Source organism: Motacilla alba, chromosome 2 (genome assembly GCF_015832195.1).
Source record: "Motacilla alba alba isolate MOTALB_02 chromosome 2, Motacilla_alba_V1.0_pri, whole genome shotgun sequence".
In the NCBI taxonomy this organism is placed as follows: Eukaryota; Metazoa; Chordata; class Aves; order Passeriformes; family Motacillidae; genus Motacilla; species Motacilla alba.
Genome location: NC_052017.1, coordinates 46,908,457 through 46,934,944, shown reverse-complemented (window position 1 = coordinate 46,934,944; position 26,488 = coordinate 46,908,457). Strand labels below are relative to the sequence as shown.

The following is a 26,488-nucleotide window of genomic DNA, read 5'->3' as shown; positions in this document are numbered from 1 at the left end:
ATCTTATTTATTTCCTATTAGCAGAATTAGCAGAATTCATCATTTCTTTAAATTCATCCTGGATTCAGGATGTCCCAAATACTTATCCCACTGACTTTTTTTTTTTTTTTTTTTTTGCACCACTAGAAAAAATCAGAAGTTTGATATGTGAAATTCTTTTTGAAAACATTATCTAGCATTCCTGTAGATCCAGTGAAATACAGGCAGGCTTCTCCAAGCTTGTATTGTCATGACTAAGACATTTCATTTTGTGGGAAATAAGATAATAGTTTTGCTAATTTCGAACCTCTGTCCCTTGCAGCTTTACAGAGCAAAAATGCAATTTTTGCTTTTTAAAAAGATAGGCTGGGATTTTATCAGAAGCTTAATGTTTGCTTATTTGTATACTTAGAATAATAAAGTTGTCTGTGGTACTTAATACTCTCACCAGGATTTGAACAGCATTAAAATCATTATAGAAAGAAATACCCAATTTTCCTTCAAATTCAGGTATACGTCAATGATTTCAAGATTTCCAGGATGGAAAGGTTTGTATGAGTACTAGGTTTCCAGTGCCCTTTTGTATTCTGATTTAGAAAATCTCTTGCCATAGCAACCCTGAACCTTCTTCCATTTAAGCACAGCTTGGCACGTGTGCGTTTAGCATCAGCCATGGCTTTGGCTGTCCCATGCTTCAAGGCAGGGCACATCTAGGAGAGGAGGATGTTCACTGGAATGACACCTATCTAAAGCATTTGATGCTAAAATATGGCATTTGAAGCTAGGCTGGAATAATTTTCTACTGATTCCCTGCTAAAATCTGGCACGTGGGCTGAAGTAGGTTTCTCAGCCAGAATAGTCTAGAGAATGGTATTTAAACAAGCCTGTGCTCAAGAGAGTTTTATGCTAAAAGTCAACACAGTTGCACCTCTAGAGTGGGGCACATTTGCATCTGAGACTAAGCAACACAGTCTGTTAGGCTGTACTTTCCAAACTACATCAATGCAGAGTTTAAGGTTCAGCATTCTTCTGAATTTTCCATTAACTACTCATCTTCACCCTTTGGACCTGAAATATCTTCAAAAGTCTGGCCCTTAAGTGCTCTGTTGGAACAGTGTCAATGCCAAATGCATATCCAGTTTTCAAATACAACTGTAATTTTGGGCTCAAACGTTCCTCTTCAAATCAATTTGCAACTCAATTAGGTTCTGGCAAATTCATATTTAAGCCAAGTTTGCAGGGGGAAAAAACCAAACAGTTAAAAATTACTGGGACTTGTCCAATGAAGATATTGTTTTGGAGTGCCAGTGGGAAATAACGACAGAACTGTTCATAAAACGATTTGTTTAAAAATATTACATAATTCTTATCTCTTTTATAATCTAATATTTGTGTCACTTATAAGAGATCATATCTGCAGGGTTTTTTCTGTCCTAGGTGACTGTTTCTCTCACCTCTAATGCAAATTGCGAGGAGGAAAATATTGCAAAAGGCCAAGCTATGCTGTATCCCTCCACATCTGCTCATAGCTGTGCCCTTGGATTAAGTATTGAGTCCTTGTTTGCACACAAAACTAACAAATTTGAAGAAGGCAAACTTGAAGTTTCCCTGCAGCCCTAAAAAATGAATATTTTTTATTTTTATATGTATGTACACATACACAGAAGGACACATATGTGCATGTGAGAAGGAGAGAACAAACTGAAAGATGATGAAGACAGGCCTCTTTTCACCTTGGTAACTAAGGCAGATGTACTATAAGTGGGTCAAATGTGCTGTTACATGTTTTAAACTGGCACCTGCTGTGCATTGGACTGCTCAGAGCATGGCTTCAGGACTTCCTGTCCCCCACAACCCCCACCCTGTACTTGCCTTTCCTCCCTTTTCCCTGCATCTCCCTCCATCCTCTTACAGTCAAAACCCCTAGACATATACTCAACCCATGTCCTCAAGTATAGCTCCCATTCACCTAAACAACAATTTTCTTGGAATTAGAACCTGATGGGGAGCACAAGATTTAGCTGTACTCTAGCTCCTCTGTTACTCTGACCCTCCTGGATAAAGAATTACCCACCTGCTTGTTGTTTATAGCAGTGAGGTCTTAAGGAAACCCCACAATTTCTTGAAGAGAAAATGAAGCTAATAAATTATATGGATTAAACCAGCCTGTAGGTTCTCTGATTTTATGTTTTGACCTTCTTTTGGTTATTACCTTTTTCATCAGCAGTTTTCCTCTTTATGAGCACACTGGATTTATACATTTGTCTTTGCAAGGGTACCCCAGACTAGGAGAAGCTGGAAATTTACTCCATGTTCTGTCCTTCTGAGGTGGCACAATTTATCAAGGCTATTTTCCTAACCTTTAATGATTTTTGGGACTTTCAGAAAACAAAGTGGGAAAGAACAGGGCACTGTGTTTTGAATGTGCAACATGGCTTGCATCTGTAGGGAGGCTTTCACAGGGGCAGTCACTGTAAAAAAGCATTAGGGACCAATATCAGCAAAGCAGAGAAGGGTAAAGGATGCATGCATTTGCACAGGAAGGTTATGTCAGATTATGTGTTTTTCTCCCTTGTCCCTGCCATGATCAGAGGCATTTCTGACTCTGTTGCTTTAGTGCCATCCCCAAAATTTAGTGAGGACCAGGCAGAGGTTTTCAGGGGATTGGTTGTTCTCAGCTCATCCTGCTGTAGAGGGCAGGGGAGCTTTGAGAGAATTTGACATTATGCCTTTGCCATATTTTTTGGGGACATCATGCTGCCATCTCTTCCCATGCCCAAGGCTGGCACACCTTTGGGCAGGATGGACGCTGGAGCAATCAGCTGCTGCCTTGGGAGTCTGCACCTGCAGTACCTGCTCACATAAGGAGGAGTTTTGGACTCCTTCAGGAAAAAATGGCACCAAGAGCTGCAATTTAGATATCTCCTCTGCTTTTCCTTCCTCCATCTCTTCATATGCCTGTCTTACAAAAGCCAACTTTTTAAGCATATGCATACATAGTTGCCACTACTATGCCAGTTTAAATTGCTGTTGCCTGGCTAATGCTCTGGCTAAGTGTTCAAATTTGCTAAGAGGATTTTATCTGTGAGGGTGAAACCGGGTTGATTTTAAAATTTCTCTTTCAGAAATCATTTGCTAATCTCCCCATGGCTTTCAGTGATGAGTTTGACTGGCCCCAGTTCTCGGAGATCACTGGATTTCTCAATTCCACCATTGGGTAAGCCAACAGACAGGGGGCCAAGCCACAGCAACTCTCTAGGTCTCTCAGAGCACAGCAAGGAAAAAACCCAAAACTGCTTGAAAGGAAAGAGAAGAATACTTATCAGTTCTGCATCTGCTCTTTCTAAAACCAAGATCAACCCTGGGTCTTGGGTTTTTAACAGATATTTTAAATATATAAGCAAGCCTTCCTGAAATTGAGGGTAGGTTTTAGAACCAGTAATTTAGAAGGAGAAAAACCCCAAAGAAATAAAAGAGAAACTATTTTTTTTACAAAATTCCGGGGAAGGAGAGCATTGCTGGAGGTAACAAAATCAGCCTTTCTCTTTTCTTATGTTTTTTTTTAATCATCTTCCTCTCTTCCTCATGTTTCCTTTTTTGCTGATGAAAACAGTGGAATAAAGGCTATCCCCATGGTTATTTCATAGTGTTCCCTACTGGGGGGAAACCTTTCTTCTCCCCCTCCCACATGTTGGTTTTCTTTTTTTTTAACACATTTAGAGGGAAATAGCATAAGGCGAATTTGAAAGAGTCTGTGACCTAATTTGCTGTGTTAGTTTGGCTCATGTGGATGGGGAAGGTTGCAGGCATAGAAAAAAATAAACTCCCTGCCAGAAGGGAAGGAATACAAAGTCCAAAACACAAAACACCTTGAAATGCCTGCAGTTGTAACTGGTAAATAAAAAATTTAAAAAATCAATAAATACGTAAATAAAAAAAGCACCAACCAAACTTTTTAATAATAATCTCTCTGGCCAGCATTAAAAACCTTTGAATCCTGCAAGAGCTGTAGAATACAATCATCAACCAGTGCCTGATCTGACCTAAGTTTCAGATAATTTTTATTTTTTCTGTCTAGGATAAGTCAGGAATACAGCTGAATACCAAACCAAGTACAGGTCAAGCCTGAAGAGGCTTTCTACTGGCAGAATTTAAAAGCTGGCACAATAACATTTTTTTTCCAGAAAAAATATCTGTTGCACCACATACTTGGACTTTTTGTTTCCTTTTTTTTCTCCCTGTGCAAAATCCAGGCTCTCAGCCTCAGCTACATTCACACAGAATCGCTTTAAGGCAGTTTACTAATTGACAAGCCAACAGGAAAGGTCTGTGCAGCCTTCCCTATCAGAGCCATAGCAAAACTGATGTTTAAAAATCTGTTACAATGCCCAGTCTCTCAGTACACACTACTTGTCTGGGCTCCAAAGAATCTGAAGCTCACAAGTGATCAGAGTTTAGAACTGCCCCTGAAGTTGTCAGTGATAAGCCTTGGTCCAGTGTTCAGTTTTTAATCTCTTCCACTCCCGAAAGAAAAAAAAACAAAACCAAAAACAATAAATAAACAAACAGCTGCAGCCCAGATAGAAATGACCGTGTACTCATGGCTGGGAGCTTGATCTTTTCATCACCCTCTGGGCTGTTATCCTTTTCATTCGTTTTTGGTTTTTTTTTTCATTTCTCTCAGCAGTGCAAAATAAAGGAGAGAACTTATAACAGCCAAGCGTAACCTGTTTTCAGATTAATCTGTCCGAGATTTATGATGTTGGGAAATGATTGCCCTGCCAATATTTCTTCTCTTTTACTTACTGTTCCATAACAACCAATTGAAAAGTCAATTTGTGAACAACCAACAGAATTGTTTTGATAAATGATGTATAACAAAAAGGTTTTTAAATGCCTTATCTGAAAGACCAGGATAAAAGCATTGTTCCTGGATGGAACAATGTCAGAGAAACTCTTCATCAGTTTATAGTTTCTGAGCAGGTATCTTTGCCTTATTTTAGGCCACCCTGTTCAAGATTAAAAAGATTTATGGCCACAAAAAGAGAGAGATGGTGAAACAGAAGCATGTTCATAACTGGGGTACTAAATTTTTCAGAGACAAGAACATACTTCATTTTTAATATCAGCTGTGTTTTCATAATTATCATATGACTTTAGCAGTTTGCATTTTCTCAATTTATTTCAGAGGGTGGACAGACTCTCTGTATCTACGTTTACGCAAGAGAAATCGCTGTAATCACAGAGACTTGCAGAACATTTCCCAAAATGGTATGTTAACTTCTTTAAACTTCTTTTACTATTATTATTTTTGACATTACTAGTGCTGATAATTGATGCTGCATTAATGAACATCTGTCAGAAACAAAGAGAAGGCCCTTCTGAGTTGCATGCATTTCTTATGGAAAAATAAAGAAGAGCACCTATTTAACTCAGCACTTACTTAACCCAGTGGAGTTGGCATCTTAATGTGATCCCAGAAAAGATTTTTAATAAGTAATCAAAGACATAAACAAAACTTTACACTGTTGGGGTTTGATTAATTTATTTTGTGGGGCTGGGGCACATCATCTTTCTATTTAAAAACATATATATATATATATATATATATATATATATATATATATATATATATATATATATATATAGATGTAATATGGATATAAGACCTGATCTACCTAGAATTAAGGAAAGTGTCTTGCATGGTACCCCAGTGTGCAGTGAAGAAGAGGAAGATTAATACAAGAAATAAGAATTGGGTAGAGAAGCAGCTAAGCAGGGAAGAGCAGTGGGTTTGAGAGCAAAGCCGTGTCCCTCCTCCATCTCTCCTGAGGCTAATGCTGCTTAATATTTGGAGTGGTGACCTTAGAGCAAAGACCAAGGTCCGTGCTTGATGGCTTCTGTGAATGATGCTAAATTAACCATCCTGGAGTGGGGCACATCCTTACACAGGAATAATTTAGATGAGCTTGGCAACAGCAGGGGCAGGAATTGCAGCAAGTACATGCTGCAAAATTGTACAAAACATGCATGACAGAAGTAATGATGTGACTTCCCTGTAAACTAGTGGCCCATCAGCCAGAGGTGGTGGAGGGGCAGGGCCATTGGGGTGCAAAGAGAAATTCCAAGAAACCATCAAGACTGCAGGGTAAAAGAGGAAAGAGAGTAAGAAGGTTGCAAGATGCATCATGCATGGCATTTTGTCTAGAGACAGGGAGACAGTCCTTCCTCATACAAGTCCTGATAAGACCTCAGATTTTGGCCCCGTTTATCTAAGGAGAACTGACCTTGATGGAGACACAGGGAAAGGATTTTGGGAAGGATTAGGGCAATGGACATTTCTGAAGGAATGATATAACACGGCATTTGAGCAAAGCATTAATTAAAAGGTATTGCCATTTTGAATTCCTTTGAGGCATAAACACCACAGAGGGGGAAGAATGGTTTAAACTGAAGGACAGTTCTGGTACAAGAACATGGGTTTTCATTAAACTTACCACTGTTTGGAGGGAAATTTAAAAAAAAATGCTATCAAAGAGTGAAAATCTTAAACCAGAGGAATGAAGGCAAACAAGAAATCCTGAGTTGTCAGAGGGGTTGTATGAAAGGGTGACAGTAGTCTTCCTTATAAATTGAAGTTTATGATGTTAGCTTTTGTGTCTTGGATTAGCTGATGTCCCTAACAGCAGGCTTAAAAGACACTTGATTATGCTGTGATTATGCCTTTTTGTTTCTATTGTATTTAATTAATTTTCATGCTTCAGAAAACTGGCTGCAGAAGCTTGGGAAAATTTATTTTCCTCGGGTAGATAATTTGGCTATATGGGATGTTCTTGCTTTCCAGCAGATGATTCATGCTGGCTACAAATGAGAAGCCCTGCTGTCTCTAGAACTACTTAGAAACTTATTAAATGGTTGGAATTTCCTGAAAAAAATTTGGATCAGAAAGGATCTGCCCCAGCCCTCCACCTCCAACAAACAGATACATATAAATATCTCTAAGGCAGGTGCCAAGAGGACAGTGATGGAGTCTTTTGGTGGTGCTCAGCAACAGGATGAGGAGCAATTGCGATAAGATAAAATTCAAGAAGTTTTACTTCAAGACAAGGAGGAACTTCTTTACACTGAGGGTGGCAGAGCACTGAACAGCTGCCCAGGGAGGGTGTAGAATCTCCCTCTCTGGAGACATTCCAACCCCACCTGGATGTGTTCCTGTGTCACCTGCTCCAGGTCACCCTGCCTTGGCAGGGGGGTTGGACCAGATGATCTCCAGAAGTTGCTTTCAACCTTAAAAATTCTGTGATTCTGTGAGTCTGTGATCTTACCAGGCAGAAGAGGTTGCACAGACAGGTATCATGATGCAGAGATCACTTCCAGACTCAGGTGGGCATTTTCACCTTAAAAATTGCACTCTGGTGCCAGCACCAATGACACTGGCAATGCCTCTCCTATGCCTTGCTCCTTCCTGTGGTACACATGGTGCTCCTGAGGCTTTAAGTCTCCTGTGAAATTGTTTTACATCATCTTTGGTGTCATCAGTCAGGCACTTCTGACTTTCTTGCCTGAAAGTTGCAGGGCATTAGAGTTGTGGCTCCCATCATTGCCATCCTCCAGGTGGGCTTTCTGGTGAGACAGAATCTTAAAAAGGGCCAAACTAGGTGGTCAAGGATGACTAGGCCAATAGTTCTTCTCATTTATATCCAATTTGCCTCAGTACCTGATACCCCAATCATCTTGCTCTGCTCTTTTTACATTAATGGGAGCAGTATTTCATGTGCTTCCTTTTCCCAATTCCCTTGTAGATTTTTTTATAATCTCTCACTGTGTTCATCATTCATTTTTCTCTCCTCATATCCCCTTTCCACTTAAACTACAGACACCTGCAGGATATAAAAAGAGGTGAGCCTGTGTCATGGCAAAAGACTCTGCAGAAAATTAAGAAGTGAATTTAAAAAGGGAAAAATTACCAGTAAGAGAAGAATCTCAGGATATCTTCTCTAAATCATCACACTGACACTACATTGTAAAGGTTCACTTTTATTGCCTCATTTGGTATAATAGTTTCCCAGAATGGGAGGATTTAAAAAGCTACCCTCAGTGTCAATAAAGCAAACAGCTGAACAGCCTGACCTAACCCCACCTGGGACAACTATATCAGCCTCTGAAAATGATGCTTCACAACCCCACATGTGTGCAAGGGAAGGATACTGATCTGGCGGAGAAGATATGCAGCCAAGAGCTAGAGCCCAGGGATGGCAAGCCAAGCCAGGCACCAAGAACAATGTTCCTGTCCAGCTCCCCTCCAAAAGCACCAGCACTGTGTCAGACTCAGCACAAAGGGACGTTCCCCCACTGCTCTTCTCAGGACATGCATCTTCACTGTGGAGAAAGGCTTCCCCAGCCTCTATGCTAACAGGATTTCTGCCTTCCCTTTTTAAAAAATCCCATTATCCTCTGGAGGTGGTGGACCCTTCCCTCACGACTGGAAGCAAACCCAACCTTGATTTCTCAACAAAACTAGAAAAAAAACCTCACCAGTCTGAGAATATTTGGAAAGCAACAGAGAGAGAGGGGGACAGGAAATATACAGGAGTAGATTCTAGGACATAGAACAGTGTAAGGACATTGAACTGTGCTTCTTTGTCTCCTTTTCTCTCTCAAATGTTTTCATCACAGATTTCATCCTATATCACAAAATCTTCCTTGAAGACTCCATTTACCCATAAAAACTCCTGTCTAAAATACCTGTTCATTTTTTTGATGTTTTGATTTGTAACTGTGCTAATGCTTTCCACTGAGCTGCTTATGACTACCTATGCTTGTGGAGGTAATACATACCCAAGAACAGCTTATTGCTTTTTTGTAAATACATTTTAATTTCTAGAGGTCCCACTAGTTTATTTATGCTAAAATTACAGCCACAGTCCAGGGAGCCTTGTGAAAGAATGGCTTAAACAGAGGGTGTTCAGCTCTAACTGAAAGAATGGCTATTAAACAGAAAAGAACTCAACTTTTGGTAGTTATGTTCCAAGCCATAGTTTCTGAGGTTTTTGTGGGGCTGCTAAAAAGAGCTTCTCAATAGAAGGGCTGGATTTTTGAATGGATCAGCAACCCCCAGGAGAGAAGCAGCAGATTGATACATTCATTTTCAGCTTGGAAGAACTGGATTATTTAAAACATAAAGGATTCCTTGATAAATGCAGTTGGCATCACTGTGAGTGACAATAACAAAGGCATCACTATTAAAATGCAAAGTGTATTATTGCTACCTTAGGGGTTTATATCTTAGATCTCTTCCCCCATACCAGTCCAGCAGGGATTTAATGATGTTCTGTCCACAAGTTTCCCCTCAAGAGCTGCAGGGAGGGCAGGATTTACTCCTCAAAGCAAGCTTCAGAAGCACAATGCAGAAAAGAGAAGAGAGAGATCAGGGAAGCGTTGAGCTGAGAATAGGAGGAGGATAATAAAAGAGGAGAAGGAATGAAAAAAGAGGAGAGAGTGAAAATACTGAAAAATAAGAGCAAGTACGACCTGTAAGACCTGCTTTTCTGAAGTTTATGTTTCTCTACCTTGCTATGAGGTGAGCTTCTTGCAATCACAGACATAGTCTCATCTTGACCAAAGCATAAATTCTTTTTTGGCTCCTTGTTTGCTATCCCTCTTGTACTGCAGGTGATGGAGTTTGATTTGTGTGCTGGAGATGGTTGGGATGAATATGCATAGCCTTTAAAGACCTGCTAATAAGTTTAATGCACAAAAACATTACTGAATGGGAATGCTTTTCTCATTCAAGACATAAATGAAATATTACAGATGCTCACAGATGTTTAGGTGTAGCCAGCTCCTTTTCTCAAGGAGGAAAGATTTTCATCCAACCCTTTGGGTGAATTGCTATTGAAATGCAGAGCCTATTGGGAGGAGTGCAGCTGTCCTAATACTACTTTTTCTAAGTCTGACACTTGTGGGGAGAGCTGTGCAGGAACCCAAACACTGGTGTCTACAGCTATTTGAGATGCTTTATGGTATCTTTCCCACCTCCAGCTGCCTCTCCAGAAGTGCACAATCTCTCACGCATCTTGTCATGTATCTGCCAGCCCCGCTGCAGGTGTCTTGGATACTCTGGGATGTCAAAAATGGCACTTGGTGCCTATGTTTAGGACCTGAATCAGTCCCAATGTGGTATAGCTGTGAGACACTTACTCTCTCAGAAGAGTGAGAACAGTTCCCTTTGCAATTTTTAGGGAAAGTTAAAATAGATCGACTGTTGACAAGTCAGGTTGGCTGGTTTACAGGAGACTACTATGTTCAACAGATGGGAAGAAGCTGCCAGATCTGGATTAAAAGCCAGATCCAAATAACCCTGCACTTAAAAGTATTTGATTTTCTACAGGCTGAAGTGTGCAATTCAGATAAGAAAGCAGCAGGTCCCTGGATATAGCTTTACTTCTTAGTGCCAACACCTAAAAAGGTTACAGAGATGACTTGTTGCTCCATTTTTACTTTTAGTGCTTCTGTGTTCTTGGAAATATGCAATGTAGTTTGGTTTTGCATTCAGGGTTTTTTGTCACTATAACTATGTTGTACTATTTCTCTTGTTCCTCCTATGTGTGATCAGGTGGTTCTTCAGGAAACCTCCTCTCTTTAATAAAAAGGTGAGTGCTTAATGGGATTCAAGAGCTAACTTGAGGTACAGGAGCACTGATGGAGTTCTACCTCTGACAGAAACAAGCAAAGCACTGTGAGGATTATATTATCCATGAATGTTCTGAAAAGCACAGCGTCCCTTGACCAGTGTGCTCTGAAGTGCTGACTCTTTCTTCTCTAGTATAAATAACAATAAACATAAGAAAACTGGGTTTAAGTGTGGATATCATCATCTCTAGGGCCTTGAACTTGGCTCTGTTAAGCCAGTGGAACATTTCCAGTGATTTTAGGGGAGAGACTAAGTCTTCCCAAAAATCTGTGTGTTGGGTTCCCTTATTGCATGCAGCAATGTAGATAGACATGGGCAAGCCCACTGTTATTTTCATATGGATATAACTGAGTAACTACTGAGTAGTGAGAGGCTGCAACTCTCCTTTTCAGATGAATTTGGGTGGGTTGTGGGTCAGTTGGGTTTGATTTAGTTTGCTTGACACTGATATAGTTTGAGTCCTTAAGGATTTATTTTTCTCTCGTCCTGAAAAAGAAGTAATGAATTCCTGCCCTCTAGCACTGAGATTCAAACCACATCCTGATTTGATCTTGAGTTCAATTCTACACATAGATTTAGTTGTCAGCCAAACCTAGTCTTCCTCTCCCATCTGTGATTAAAAAATTCCCATCTTGATTCATGTCTTTGCCCCAAAGTGAAACTATTTGATTTGGCTTCTGAATAACACAAAGAAAATGGAAAGCTAGCAGGAAAAACAGTGAAAAAGACAAGTCGATGAGCAGCGAAAGGGAGAAGTGAAAATAACTTCATTTAAGTCACTTTACTAAAATATAAAACTAGAGTGAAAAAAAAACAACCACCCAAAAAACCCCAAAACAAAACAAAGAAACCTCTCACAAACATAGGAACACAGTCATTTGAGTATTGGCCATATCCAAGCGGGATATTTCCAAATATCATCTCACACAAGCATGGTGTGTGATTCAGACACTGAGATTGTATTTCCCCATTAACATAGCTCCATATTTATCTTTTAGTTTGGCCAGAAACCAGCTGTTGGACAATCCAGCCATAGTTATCTATGCTACAATTGGGAATGATGTCTGCAATGGGTAAGGTATAAACTAAATGAACACTTATAGTAGTATAAATTTGACTTTTTTAAAGTACTGCTGACTGCCTGGACATTTGTGTCTCACTGCTTTGTGCTTCTCCATGATGGCATTTTTCTTTGCTATTGGTCCTTCTTTCTTAATTTTCTGCTGAAAATACTTGTTGTTTCCTTACCTTTATTTGTCATAGGCACCTACCAGTCCTCATTTGGAGCTTGCATTTCTTTCTTTCTTTTATAAGCCAGTCATAAAATGACTAATGGTATGTCTGAAGTAATTATTTCTAACTTAGCAGAGGAAATGAATAATAACAACAGGAGGGGGGGAAAGGTGTTTAAAAGCATGTATATCCATCTTACCCATTGTGCCACCTCCTCACAGGAGGGAGAGCATGACTGGTTCATCATTTCTGAGGAATGACAATATAGTCCCCTATCGAGGTCCATTTTCACCCTGCCTCTGCTTCCTGCACTCTTTGCTGTGCTCTCCTGATGAGGTGTTTTGTCTATCTAGCTTTATTCACATCATAAACTCTGCGGGAGAATGAACTGAAGCTTTCAAAACTAATAGTTCTGGTATTACTCATTAGCAGTGCTCACAGGGACACCAAGAGGTCACTAGCTGGATGCTTCCCTTCCTCCTGGTAGTGGGAAGGCAGAAAACACCTTGCAACCCAGCCAATGCACAGCACATCCATACTGCAGTTTTGGTTTTGCAGGAGGCTTGAGTGCTGTTGCTAGTGCAACACTATTTTCACCATGGTCAATCTTCAGCTTTTCTTGTGCATGGAAGAAATCGATCTTACTTACACAGAGACTTTCAAAACACTCAAATAAATGCTGCTTGCTCAGCTAAGTTTCCTGCCAAAGGTTTTGAAAATTCTCACCTGCAGATTGTATAACGAAGTGGGAGCTATATGCAGGCTGTCAGATGTGGCCATGGAAATGGCCAAGGTTTGGTGACCTAAAACTGCTTAGCAGTTTTCATGGGTTGAAACTTTGTTTGCCAGGTGTTGTGTTCCAAATGAGGATGTCCAAAGCCAGGCAGGGCTTTCCTCGGCACTGCAAAAACTGGGAGCCCTCAGCTGTGGCAGAAGTGGGGCCACAGGGTCACCTTTTAGGTCCTTTCTTGGCATGACCCTCACCCTAGCCACATGCAGGCAGCACACAGAAACCACCTCCCATGAAACCTTCACCCTCTGGTGCTTGTGCTCTCTCTGCACCCCTGCCCAGAACTGCCAAATCTGCCTTCAGCACGCTACTTCTGTTAGGGGAAAGATGCACAAATCCTCAAAAGCAATGCTCTGAGAAGGAAAAGCAGTCCCAGGTTTCCTGGTACTTGCTGACAAGACTGTCCTGGGGATCTGTTTACTGGGAAGCTTATGGACATATCATTGCATCCATTGCCAGGATGATAAAGCCCCTACTTCCCCCTCCACTAGAAATAAAAATTCCTCCTTTGCTGAAGTCCATGGCTCCTGCCATGAAGACTTTCAAGGTGTCTTCTCACAGGCTTGGCCTAGGCTCTGTTGCGCACATATTTCAATTCTGCTGTGTCACTGCCTTTGCTAAAAGCACCTCTTCTTCCTTTTTTTTATTCCTCATTCTGCAGGCTATTCCTTTTGCTTACCCTGTCTCTAACACTGCTTTCTAATCATCTGAAGTAAAAAGAAATTTTCCAGAAATTTAAACCGTTTTGACCTCGCCTCACTCATTTCTATATTCCAAAACCTTCCAGAGCAGTATTTAATGCTTGCTTGAAACTCTGATGGCTTTTTCTCCCAGCATTCACTATCTGGCAGAGACACTTTTGTCTGCTCAAATTCTCACTGCTGTTTTCTGTCTGTTTCCTTCCAAAACATTCACAGCATCAAAAGAGGCTATCAGGCTGTAGTGATCCCTGTGACTCCTGCAAGGAAAGATGCCACAGCTTCTGTAGCATCGTGCTGTTTCCATTGAGGGGGATGGACAGCAGAGAGAGATTTGTTTCAGTGCCCAGTTACTGTGTAGATGCCCTGGCTCTGATGTACCTACAGAGGTTACAGAGGATGCCGAGCACCCAATGGGCTTGACTTCAAAGCTAGGGCTTGGCAAACAAAAATCTCTTCAAGGACAGCTCTAAACTGCAGTAATACAGCCTTCTGGCCTTATCCTGTATTTTGACTTCAAAAGAGAGCAATGTGCTGAGCATACTGGAGACACAGCTTCTCCCAAAACACTGGTAAAATGCAGGTATTTCATCCCATGTGAAGAGCGGGGCAATGAGTAATGTGGATGTTTGTAGAGGGAAAGGATAATGAAATTGGCAGCCTGTATTACACATTCCCCGTAGTCTCCACACCGTGGTGTCCAAACAGGGGGGTTAGAAAAATAAAGACAGATGGCAATGATATCTTTCAGCTCACTGAGGTGTAAATATGGGATACAGAGACCTGGAACAAAAAAAAAAAAAATCAGACAAGAAAATAATGAGCACCAGAAGTCTCAAATGCTGTACAGCTAATGCAAATGTTAGTTGCATTTTGGATATGGCACCATTTCTCCAGCCTCTCCTTCACACATCTGCCCTTATGGCATCTGCAACAAACAGCAAGGTGGCAGCAGCAAAGCAGGGTGAGCAGCAACCCACAGTGAAAGAACCTTGTACAAAGTGACACCTGTGCCAGCAAGAGCATAGTGCCCCTTTATGGTACAGCTATCAGCACCAAAGAGCTGCTGCACCCCTCCTGCCCTAAAAATAGTCTGTGAGCAGGAAGCACCTCTAGCCCTCATGCCCTGGGCATACCAGCCCTGTGCAGCAAGCCCAGGGGAATGAGGTGAGGGTACCACAACAAGCCCTGGTGCTCACCCAGGCGCCTTGGAGTCCTTATGGCACAGCCAAAATTGAACATACTTACAAGGTTGCTTTCTTCTCATTCAGATTTCATTTCATAGCCAGGCACAGAAAACAAATGTGAAGACATATCTGCATGACAAGAGAAAGTGGAATTATGACTGGCATATTAATTTTGGCTTGTGCTGACATGTTTACTTGTGGTAGAGGCCTTACATCAGACCAGTATTTTGAAATCAAGTGCTGCAACACCTGTAGGCAAAATGAAGTAATTTCAAAGCAAATCCCCAGTCTTATCTCAAAAGTAGCTTGATTTGGTGGCTGTCACAAGGATAAACCTGAATCCTAATGTTGTTTTGCAGTTCTCCCTGCTAGAAAGTCTCAAACACTACAGCAACACATTAAGATACATTTCTAGGCCCAGAAAACTCACCCAATTATTATTTTGAGGGCAAAATGCAGCTCAGTGAAGAATCCCAAATCCTTCTAGGGGAGCATGGTTCTCCCACACAGGATTCAGCATCCATTTTCCCCCTCTGAATCTAAACATTTTGAACACCACAAGACAGAGCAACAATGCTTTGGAAACCTCCTGCTTCTATAGTGTTCACTGACAAGGAATCTGACTCAATTCAGCTTGCTCAGCACTGCAAGCATCAAGTTTGCCCTTCTCTTATCCCTGGGAGGCCAAGAAAGAGATGAAAGGACTATCATAAGGAAAGGACCTGGATGGAGCCTTCTGGCCACTAAGGTGATTGCTTTTCTACAAGCAAAGAGCACAAGTAAGAGGACAAAATGTGGGAACCACTAAAACAATGAGGATGGTCATTAGTGCAACCTTCTTGCTTGGAAGGACATCCCCTGTCTTTCTTCTTGGCCTTTCTTTCTGAACACCTTGTTCAGCTGGGCCACACCACCAAGACAGAATGAAAACTGTCAGAAGACCCTGCTTCCCAAGGTGGATGGATCCTCTCTTGATGGGCTGGGACAACCTTCTCAGGGGTGTGTTCCCCCCTTGCTGTCAGCCCCTGCTGTGGACACGTGCACCATGAGAGCACCGCAATAGCTCTCGAGTGGGAGAGTGCGTGAATGCTTTTCTGTAATAAAGTGGTTGCTATAATAACATAACGAGAACAGTGTTCTCCAGGCAGCCTGGGGTGGTTTTGCTTGTTTGTTTTTCTTATATAAATTGAAATGTATTTCAGCTTCAGGATTTAATTTCCCCTCACACTCCTGCAGCATTTACAGCTAAATACTAGAGGGGAAGGATAAGCCTGAGCTGGGGAATCTGGATTGAGGAGGTTCACGCCTGACAATGAGTCACAAAATGTGGGCATTCGGTCCATGTGGAACACTGACACAGCTCCTGTACCCCAATGGACTATTTTAATCTTAGGTATTGCCTCTCTCCAGGCTCACACATTTGTCCAGACCCCTCTCCTGCCCTCCTGGAAAGCTGTAGTAAGAGGTGTATGGCATGTGAGAGACAAAGCTACCTTAGATATTCCTCCCTTGCATAATCAAAGAGCATGTTGAAAGTAAGGTATGTACAGGAACCCATGGGGAAAGAAGTCCTACTTTCACCCAGCTGTGGTGAGGGATTGGTTTTGCATTACTTCTTTCTTTGCTTTCTCTCTTCTTCTACTTCTTCCTCACTTATTGAACAATAACTTCTTTGGTTTGGTTTTTTACCTTGACCCCCAAGTCTTCTTGCTTTTACTCTCTCTTCTTCCCCTGTCTCACAGGGAAGGAAGTGGAGGAAGGAAAGCAGGTGAGCAGTTTTGTGATGCTTAGCTGCCCACTGAGGTTAACCCACAACTGGAGTCCACTCTATAAAAAAGGGATTCATTTGTCTGTTTTTAGCCAAGAGATGGGGTACACTGAGGGAGTGAGGTTTTTATATCACATCAGATTTTGGCAATGACAAGTGAGAGACATCACAGCATTTTCCTAATGTTTTATTCAGCTGACTTAATGTGGAAGAGCAGCAGAGAGAGAAAATGACACTCTTTCAGGTGCCCTTTTGGGGACACAGTATTCCTGACACAATGTCCTATTGGCATCCTCTCCTTTAGGGAACGTGACACACTGGCCCATATGACCACACCCAAAGAAATGCTCTCCAATGTGGTGCAAGCTCTGCGATACCTGGACTCCCGTCTTCCAAATGGCAGCCATGTGATTTTAACAGGCTTGGTGGATGGTCGCTTCCTCTGGGATAACCTGCATGACAGATACCATCCTCTAGGTAAATTTGAGGTGTTGTGGGGTTCCTCCTGGTCATCTGCCCATTCATGTTGGCTTCTCTCCCTAAAAAATCTATGAACCCATTGATGACTTCAAGCAAACCTGGCAGAGGGGAGGAGATCTGAGAAATATGAGGCAGATATTGGCTGCGCTGCAGAAGTAGGAATGACAGCTCTTGCCATTCCCAGTGCAGGACAGGAAAGACCCCTATTCTGATTGGCTCCCTCACAGACCATACCCACCCAGCTCCAAACCAGGCTCAACACATGTTCTGGTGGTGTAAACAAGCTGTTCTAGTGCAGTCTTGACCCAAAATTGTGGCCAGCCTGCCTGCACTTCATCCTGACTTTTGTTAAGGGTGGAGATAGGCATTTGGTTTACACTTACTGATTGGTGGATACTGTGGTAAAATTGGATGTGGACCAAGGCAAAAGATTAGGTCAGAGGGTTCCCAAAGACTTTTTTTATATTAGAGAAATAAATTTTCTGCCAGCACTGGGTGCCTGGCACCTCCTACACTAGCTATATGTGATGATTGAAACCTCATACTGTGTGCAGGCATGTTTTGGGACATTCCTTCAGAGTCTAAAGTGCTTTGGGGCATTATTTTTCAGAGATTTGGAGGCTGCCTTTGGAATCCTCTCATCTCAGGGTGTGAATTGCACAGTACCTCTGACCATGAACAGACCACTCACTCCTTAGCTTTCTAGGCCAAAAGCATGTCCTTACTTGTATTGGAGTAAAAGAATCTTTTTTGCATTTGACAGGCAGGAAGTTGTTGTCATAGTAGTTCTCACCAGCAAAGAAAGAGAGAAGCTAAATCACATCATTAAACTGGTAGATTACAACTTCAGATGATTTTGGCAATCACTGGGTAACGCAGCTTGCAGCTGTGTTGTGGTTTCCCCAAGATCCCCTAGTAATTACCAATGGGCTCACATGTTTCCCATTTTTATTCCTATATTTTTCTCTCATAACCACTATACTAGTACCAATTAAAAAAATAAGGAAAAAAAAAAAAAAGAGAAAAATCTTACCCCTTTCAAGGCAGGGGAAACCTGTCATAATTAATTTTTAGTCACATTAAACCATTTCTTCCCTTGAGTGCATGTTTATCACAGCGACAGTTCCTCTGACTAGGTATGTAATTATCACAGACAACACGTAGCCAAATCAGGAGTGATTAACTATAGGATCGGTTGGAAAATTTTCAGAGGGGCTGATTTGCCTTGGAGGGACCCAATTAGTCCTAAGCAACACGTTTTGCAGCAAGGGATCCCTTCTGGCACATCCTCCAACAGGCTCTGAGCAGTTTTCCCCATTTGGCTGCCAATCAGCCATGACCAGACATCAGTCTGTCTTTCTGCCAAATCCCTGGTCCCCACAACAGCTCATCCCAGGGCCTGATGCTTCCAGCTACAGGAATCTGGAACATCCAAATAGGCAGAAGTGTTCCTAGATCTTTGAACTCCCCACCTTTTGCTTTCTGGGCAGCTGGAACTGCTGCTGGGTGATGGGCAGCTGTGTGAAAGGCAGGAAATACATCTGTGTCAGGGAGCCACTGCAAAGCAACCTGAGAAGCCCATTTCACTTGAGAGAGATTATACTTTGCAGTTCCTAAAAACAACAGTAAGAAACTCCCATTTCAGTACTGCAAAAGTATCAAAGCCTGATGGGATGATCAGTGTACTACAAACAATAATACAACTAATACAAAAAAAATGTGGCCATTTAATTCTCATCTTAGCTGTAGTTACCGAAGAAGCAAAAGGATTGAGAAAATGGATCATTTTCTCAGCACGCCAGGCTATTGCATAGCACAGTGAATTTTACGGAATGTTAGCTGGATGCTTGACTTGGTGCTCGAATTTCGTCACCCACACAAGCATATCCACTTCCCTCCATGACAGCAAAATTGTTTCTCCCTTTTAAAGCTAACCTCTGCCAAGTAAATGCAAAACTCAGAGTGTATACAGGCACCCTTCAGCTTTGCAAACCCTGCATTTCTTTGGCGGGTGAGAGACAGGTTAATGGGAATATATCAGTCATGCACTTTGGAGGCTGGCATAGGCTGTGATGACTAACCCCACACGTGAGACAAATCACCTATGAAAGGCAGGAGAGGGATGCAGCAAAAGCAGGTGTGGGGCTCTGCACACTGTGGGGACACGGGCAAGGAAGGATGCCTTGATGCTGCCACCTCTACTGCACCCCAGCTCTGGTGGTGGGAGGGTACCCTGGGGGTAGGGGGTATGGTGAGGCTCTGGGGGTGCCTCTTCCCACCAAGGGGTGTAAGGCACAGGAATGCACAGATGTGCAGAATGAAGTCACATTTGGCCATTGGGCCATGTGATGTTTGGCTCTCTGTGCTTTGCAGGACAACTGAACAAGGATGTCACGTACAGTCAACTCTACTCTTTCCTCGACTGCCTCCAGGTAAGGTCTGCAGCTGTAGCTTAGGAGCCTCCCTTTCATCTTGTTCTGCTGCTAAAGCCCCTCTCCTCATGCCTGCCCAGGTGAGCCCCTGCAGCGGCTGGCTGACCCCCAATGAGACCCTCAGGAATCTGACCTCGGAGGTAAGTCTCAATGGGATCACCCCAGTGCTCAGACACTCTGCCCTGTGTCTGAGGAGAGAAGCCCAATTGCCTCAAAGGCAAGATGTCAGCACAGTTTTTTTCTTCCAAAGGTGAGGAGAAGTTGTGGAAACATCCACACTTATTCTTTCAAATGCCTCTCAGGCTCTGGGAGGCAGCATGCTCAAGTTAAGGGATTTGTAAAGGTATTGCTGCTACAACCTCTCAGCTACCCAAATTTATGCTCAAGGGATGTGATCTCCCTGAAACAGAACTGTTCGGGTTCATGTTCTTTAAGAAGAAAATGTGCCTGATAAGAAAGGAAAGGCTTTTGAATCAAGTGAGCTGTTGGTATGACAAGCCAGCTGCATAGATTTTTCTGGCTGTAGGATCAGGTCCTGAGAGCAAGAGCCTTACCCTGTTTTCATTTGGGATTTGTGCTAATCTTACTCAGACACATTTCTGTGGACTTAATCACCAGGTGGTGTGACCAGGGAGCACCCAGGCTCAGTGCAAGAATGGGAACAGACAGAACAGAGATGTCTTAGAAGTCACCCTAAAAATCTGGCTGCTGAAGTGAATGATACATAAAAACAGCCACTTATTTTCTTATGGTACAAGCTGATTTTTAATCCCAGCAATCCCCTGCAGCCATGTAAAAGGAGCCAGTAACCAAATATTATCAAAGTTGTCATCTCTGTGTATGGTTGTATTAATGTTTGCATTCACTAAACAACAAAATATGACCTTAATTTCATCAAAGCATACATATGTATTTCATTTTATGCCCTGTCCCTCTTGACTTCAGAGAAGGCCATTAAGCACATTCCTAAACCTTTGCAGGATTGCAGTTTACATATTCATACCAACAATACAGAACATAGAGGACATGTAACTTCTGTCCATGAACAAAGCATATGTCTGCAGGGTAAGAATTAATCATTCTGAGCCCCTGTCTGAAACTAATTGTCTATGTTATTATCCAAACTGCACAATTTAAATATTTAGGAGATCCTGATCTCTGTTATGGCTGCAGAAATTACACTGGATGTATCAGGCAGACGCTCAATGCTGGTAATTTACTCTTCTGAAAGTAAGGGTGGAATTTGGTCTGCATAGATAAGCATTATCATCCCCAACTTAGTAGCGGCAAGGATAATGGGAAAAGAGGACATTTATCTTGTAGAAAAGTTTTGCTTTTCTTTAAGAAAGAGCTCCAAAAGCAGGAAACTTAGAATATTTATATAATGTAGGGGCACTACTAAAAGCAGTCTCCAGTGAAATTAACATGCGCAGTAACAAACCTACAAAATCAGGTGAGGCCTCAGTGCAGTCTGTAAGGATGAACTGGGTAGTCCAAAGGCTTGTGGTGCTCATGCAAGTCCATGTTCTGATGAAGAGCCTCATTTCACCTCTGGTCCCCCAGAAGAAAGGGCGACATTAGCTTTCAAACTCCTGCCTGCACATCAGTGACAAAAGCTGAATCCATGCAAAGCAACATGAATAGCAATGAACAGTCATTAAATCATTTGATTTTTGCAGAGAGCGTTACAACTTTCCAATGTCCTGAAAGAAATAGCAAGATCTGAGAAATTTGCCAACTTTGATATTTTCTACATGGATTTCCCACTGAGACAAAGTAAGTTGTTTTTTACCCTGTCTTTCTCACAAAGCATTTACTCAAGTTCTGGCCTGCTGATATGCTCCTCATATTTTGGCTCTGTACCAGGAGAAGGGCAGTACAGTCAGTCAGCCTAGATGACCCTGCTGTCAAGGCTGTGCCCAAGGAGGTATCCTTAATGCTAGCTTCTTCTGTCTTCCATGGTTGGGGTAACAAGGCACCTTTCCTGAGATAAGATTCCACCACTACCTTGGAACCACAGCATCCCCGCTGGTCCCAGCTGCTGGCACCCACCACTCCAGTGATGCACAGCACACTGGCTACTTCTTCTGGGGTGTAGCAAAGTGACAAGGACAAGAGATGTGCCTCTGCTAAGAAGGCCTCCTGCTTGTCCACTGCAGCTTCTCAGGCTGATGAAGGAAAAAATTGAAATCTCAAACCATATTGGTCCGTAAGGTTTGGTATTATTTTTGAACATTGCTTTTATAGCAGGTTATCTAGGCTGGAGATGTATACCTGTAGTGGTCAAAGTGGTCTTCGTGAGATGATGTTTACTTCATCACTGACTGGGCTTCATGCTGCCTCCTTTGAGCTGAGCAGTGCCTTGGGAATGAGACCTTTCATCAGCCATTTTCCTGCCTCAAAAACACAGCCACCCTCTCACTGTTCCCAAAAGTAGAAGCACCTCTCCCAGGAATAACTGGCATCTTTCCTATGCCAGTTACTATACCTACATACTACTGTAACTTTTGACTTGAAGAGCTTACAAAACTTGTCCCTCTGTGATCTTTAGTGACATTAGGTAAGCGCATTACCTGAATCACTTTCTTCTGAATTTAATTTAAAAATAAATTAAAATAAATTAAATTATTTAATTTAAAAATAAATTAAAACACCCAGGAAACTTTTGTCATTATGCATGAGTGTAACGTGTCCCTGTGGGGCTGGGGACCAACACCTGTCTCTGAATCCCTGAATCAGCTCTGCTTACCTCACAAAATGCACAGGGTCCAGCTTGAGATCACCACAGCATCCGAACACCCAGCATCAGCTCAGATTCATCAAAAGGAGAAACGCACTCCTTTTTAAAAATGAGGATCAGCATGAGATGAGTTGGGCAACAAATTACAAGGAGTTAAACAGTGAAGGGGAAGTAGGAGAACAGCTTTTTATTTCTATATCCAGCCTGAATCTCCCATGTTACAACTTGTCTCTCCCTCTCCCAGTGTGCACTGCTGTGAAGAGACTGGCCCCATCCTCATCATCTTTCCACAGGCTCTTCCCTGGAATAGACCATCCCTGTTCCTCAGCCTCTGTTTGTGGGGCAGGAGCTCCAGCCCTCACCACCTTGGGGCCTCTCCCAGATAGCCTGAATGTTTATATTCAGGCAAGAGGATATAATAATTAGGCAAAAAGCTTGATCTGCATTTCCTTGTTTTTATGTCTACCTAGAGAGGTAGTTCCATATAGTCCTTACTGAAAAATTTTGTCTGGGGACTATATTTTAAATCCCAGCATGCAGAGATCTAAATCCAAAGCCACAAAGGGACAGAAGCACCCTGTCAATGCTTTAAAGTGTACTTCTCTAATGCTCCTCCCCATTAGTGCTTGGCTGTCCTTGAAAGCACAAAGCTGCTACAGCACCTTAGATTATTAAGAAAAAAACCAACAACTTCTTTTGCAGCCAAATCCCATCCAAATTCACAAACTTATCCTACATGACCCAATTCAGGAAGCTTGTTCTGGGTCTCATGAAGACCATATGGAGGAGGTGGAGGTAAAGAAGTGAGAATGGGAGAGGCAGTCTTTCTGTCCAAAAGTTTCTGTCAGAGAGGTGGGCTCTACTGTCAAGTTCATTCTCATAGCACAGAGTTTCAAGGGTGTCCAAGTCTCCTGGTGGCTTTTGCCTCAGCTACTTAATATTTAACAAGTCATTAGGATTTGGAATGAACTACCTGCTGGGTAGGCAAATTACTTTAATAAGTTAAATTACTAACTTTAGTTAATTTATTTGCTTTCACAAAAGGAAACATCTTAATATAATTTGCTGTTCTTGATTACATCGCGTTAAATAAATGCAGTAAACAAACTCACACATGCATATACAAACATCAGCTTTGAAAGACACTTTGCAAAATTTCCTGCAGCCCTGGAGCCAAGGATTCGAGCTTGCCATCAGGAAAGCTGTCAGATCGTGAGTGTGCTCAAAAGCCAGCTAAGGCTGCTGACCTACTTTTCTGGTCTCTTTCTGAAGGAAGCAGCAAATCCTCCCCTAAACTTTCCAGACATCAAATATTTAGCAGTGGTTACACACTGAGTACATAAATTTCAGGCTGGCCTGGGTATATATATGTACATAACAGCTCCCAGTTTTCTCCGAGTAAAATTTGAGTATATTAGCATTTATTCTAGATTTAGTGGACACTCAAGCTCTCATGTTGACCTTGACTAAAGAAATTAATGGTTCCTTTATGAAGCAGTGCAATAAAGAGGGGGATAGGAGTTGCTTGTTATGCCTTTTCCTTGATGTGGATGGGAGCAAGCTCTAGTCTAGTCCATCCAAGGCAACAGGCATTTCTAAGACAAGCTCTGGACATACTCAGCTCGACTGCTCTAGGATTTTTGGAGGTCAGGTATAATAGTACAAATTGACCTATCTTGATACTTATCATACTTCCTCCTCTGCTGTTTCTGGCACTGGAACAGTAGTCTCTCTACAGATGAACTACAAATGTACTAAAACACAGTACACAGCATTGTACTCCATGTGCAATATCACAAATAAGGGGTTGGGTAAGTTCACTGTGCATCTGTATGTGCACTGCACGGTGGAATCTAAGGTAAATATGTGTTATGCCCAACATACTGCAAATTTGAAACAAACCTACAAGCCCCATGTCTTCAAACAGGTTACTTTGGGCACTGCCTGAAGCATCACAAGTGGGTTTCTACAGTCAAAGCAGGAATATCACCTTTCTGTGAATTAGAGTTAGCATGGGGACCCAGACATCACTTTTTGATACAATAGCCAGGGTCCAAAAACCAGCAGTGAGTCCAGATCAAACTGTGGCACTTGAATGGAGAACATTTTCCTCCTGACAGGATGCTTGCATAATGCTATTAAGAATTCTTAATCTGTCATTATGAAAGGAATTATTGAATTTACAGTCTGTTAATGCCATATCCACTAGTCCCATGTTTGATCACTCCACAGCCCTTTTGAAGAGAGAAAGCTTTTTACTTCTCTAATGGCTCCAGGGCTTACAGCACAGCATCATTTGCATTGAATGTCACGCTTATGTAATTCAAAAGGTTATTTTGTTGGAGTTGAAAAAGACCACTTGGAAGATAAGTAACCAAAAATGACAGCCTGTTCATGCAGACTTCAGCCCATGTGAAAATTCTGTTACCATCTCTTTCTCTAAAAAGCGCTGTTTTCTTTATCTCTACTTTTTCTTTTGCACTGTTGAAGATGCAACTAACGTGGGAAATGCAAAAGTATTAAATCAGTATTAAATAATTTACAGCTTTACTTGCTACAGCATCCATCTTAGTTGGGAGGGAAAGTGAATTGTTTTACAATCATTTATGTTCAAAGCACTTCCTTGCATAAATATCGCAGAGGAAAAAAAATAACAATAAAGGCTTAAATACTGCCCCAAGGAGAGGGGATTGTACACACTATAGGCTCTGACAACTCTATGTGAATTATCATAATCTTCACGCAGAGCTGTTGTGTGCCTAAAAATACCAGTGATGCTTTGGGGAGGAGGGGGGTACATCTCTGGGCGGGCGTCTCCATGCTCATGGGTGATCAACCCCTCTGCTTGCGCTCTTTGCAGCGGCCGAGGAGTGGCGCAAGATGGGAGGTGAGCCCTGGCAGCTGATCGAGCCAGTGGACGGCTTCCACCCCAGCCAGGTAAAAACCCAGCCCCAGGAGATGGGTGGGAGAAGGTGGGATGTGGGAGCATGTGGGTTTCTGATGCTTATTGCTGCCCCAGGAATCCAGCTGGCATGTCATAGGGATCGACATTTAGGGAATCTGTCTACTTTAGAGGAGAGAGAGTCATAGAATAATTTAGGTTGGAAAGACCTCTAAGATCATGCAGGCCAACTGTAGCCACGATATTTTATGAAAATCCTTTTGTCAGGATTTTCTTCTCCTGAGAAGCTGAGAGGCTTCAGCTTCAAAATGTAACCAATTATTATCTGCTCTTGTGGAATGCAACAGGTGCTTCTTTGATTGGTCAATGTTGGGTGTTTCTACTTAATAACCAGTCAAGGATGCAGCTGGGTCAGACTCTCTGGGAGTCACAAGCCTTTCCTGTCTTGCCTTCTGATGCATCTTTCTCTCTGTTCTTTTAGTATAGTTTTAGTGTGACATTTTCAATATAATATAAATCACAATATAATAAACCAGCCTTCTGAAACATGGAGTCAAGATTTCTCTGTCTCTCACCCTTGTCCTGGCTGCCCTGAAGACCACAGCCAACCATTAACCTAACACTGCCAGGTCCACCAGTAAACCCTGTCCCAAAGCAGCACATGTTCACTTCCCTTGGGAGCCTGTTCCAATGCTTGGCAACCCTTTCCCTGAAATCATTTTTCCTAATATCCAGTCTACACCCCTCTCCAGTGCAGTTTGAGGCCATTTCCTTATGTCCTGCTAATTGCTTCATGGACGAAGGAACCAACCCCCACCTCATCATATCTTTTTAGGTTGCAGTGAGCTCTAAGATCTCCTCTCAGCCTCCTTTTCTCTGGGCTAAAAAACTTCTGTTCCCTCAGCTGCTCCTCAGTAAGCCTTGTACTCCAAACCCTTCCCCAGCTCTGTTGCTCTTCTCTGGACAAGCTCCAGCACCTCAATGTCTTTCCTGTTGAGAGGGGCCCAAAACTGACCACTGGCTTTGAGGGGCAGCCTCACAAGTGCTGAGTACAGGAGGACAATCACTGCCCAGCCTTGCTGGCCATTGCTGATACAAGCCAGGGTGCCTTCCTTGGCCAATCTAAATGACAGCTGTAGCCCCAGAGCCAATATCTCTGATATTTCTGATGGCTGCACTCTGCTCTGACTCCTGCAAGGTCTTCTGCCTCTTTCCCTCACTAACCAGTATCGTGGCTAAACAGGTCTTAATGTGCAAAAACTGATCCTTGCCACTTTGGCTGGCCAGCTGCCTGCCCAAGCACCCGTGGGAGTTTTGCAGGATCGGGACAGTAAGGCAGCACTGCAGAAACCAGACAGGCCCCCTCCAGCCCTGCTGCTGCCCTGCAGCCTCTGAGGCTGAAGGTTTCTCTGTCACAGTCTGGAACAAAGATTCTTTTCGAAGTTATATATTTAAATTGCTTCTGCTCAGCAGCTACATCTTATTACTTTTTCACTTGCTTGCTTGGCCTCCTAGGACAGGTTGAAGGAGAAGGTTTACTATGTGTTACAGAAATAAACAAAAGGGAAGGAGAAGCAGCTGCTCCA

The 26,488-nt window shown here is 42.4% G+C and overlaps 1 protein-coding gene across 3 annotated transcripts in view; it reads left to right on the top strand.

Moving 5' to 3' along the window:
* The window catches only part of AOAH (acyloxyacyl hydrolase), a 74,237-nt gene that overhangs the window by 41,688 nt on the left and 6,061 nt on the right, over positions 1–26,488 (top strand). For all 3 annotated transcript variants that reach the window (XM_038127923.1, XM_038127922.1, XM_038127920.1), the window contains exons 13-21: positions 3,105–3,196; positions 5,168–5,250; positions 10,595–10,631; positions 11,671–11,745; positions 16,653–16,825; positions 19,202–19,260; positions 19,341–19,400; positions 20,940–21,036; positions 24,861–24,937. In XM_038127923.1, coding sequence (XP_037983851.1) covers positions 3,105–3,196; positions 5,168–5,250; positions 10,595–10,631; positions 11,671–11,745; positions 16,653–16,825; positions 19,202–19,260; positions 19,341–19,400; positions 20,940–21,036; positions 24,861–24,937 — 753 coding nt within the window. The remainder of the gene's footprint in view (positions 1–3,104; positions 3,197–5,167; positions 5,251–10,594; positions 10,632–11,670; positions 11,746–16,652; positions 16,826–19,201; positions 19,261–19,340; positions 19,401–20,939; positions 21,037–24,860; positions 24,938–26,488) is intronic.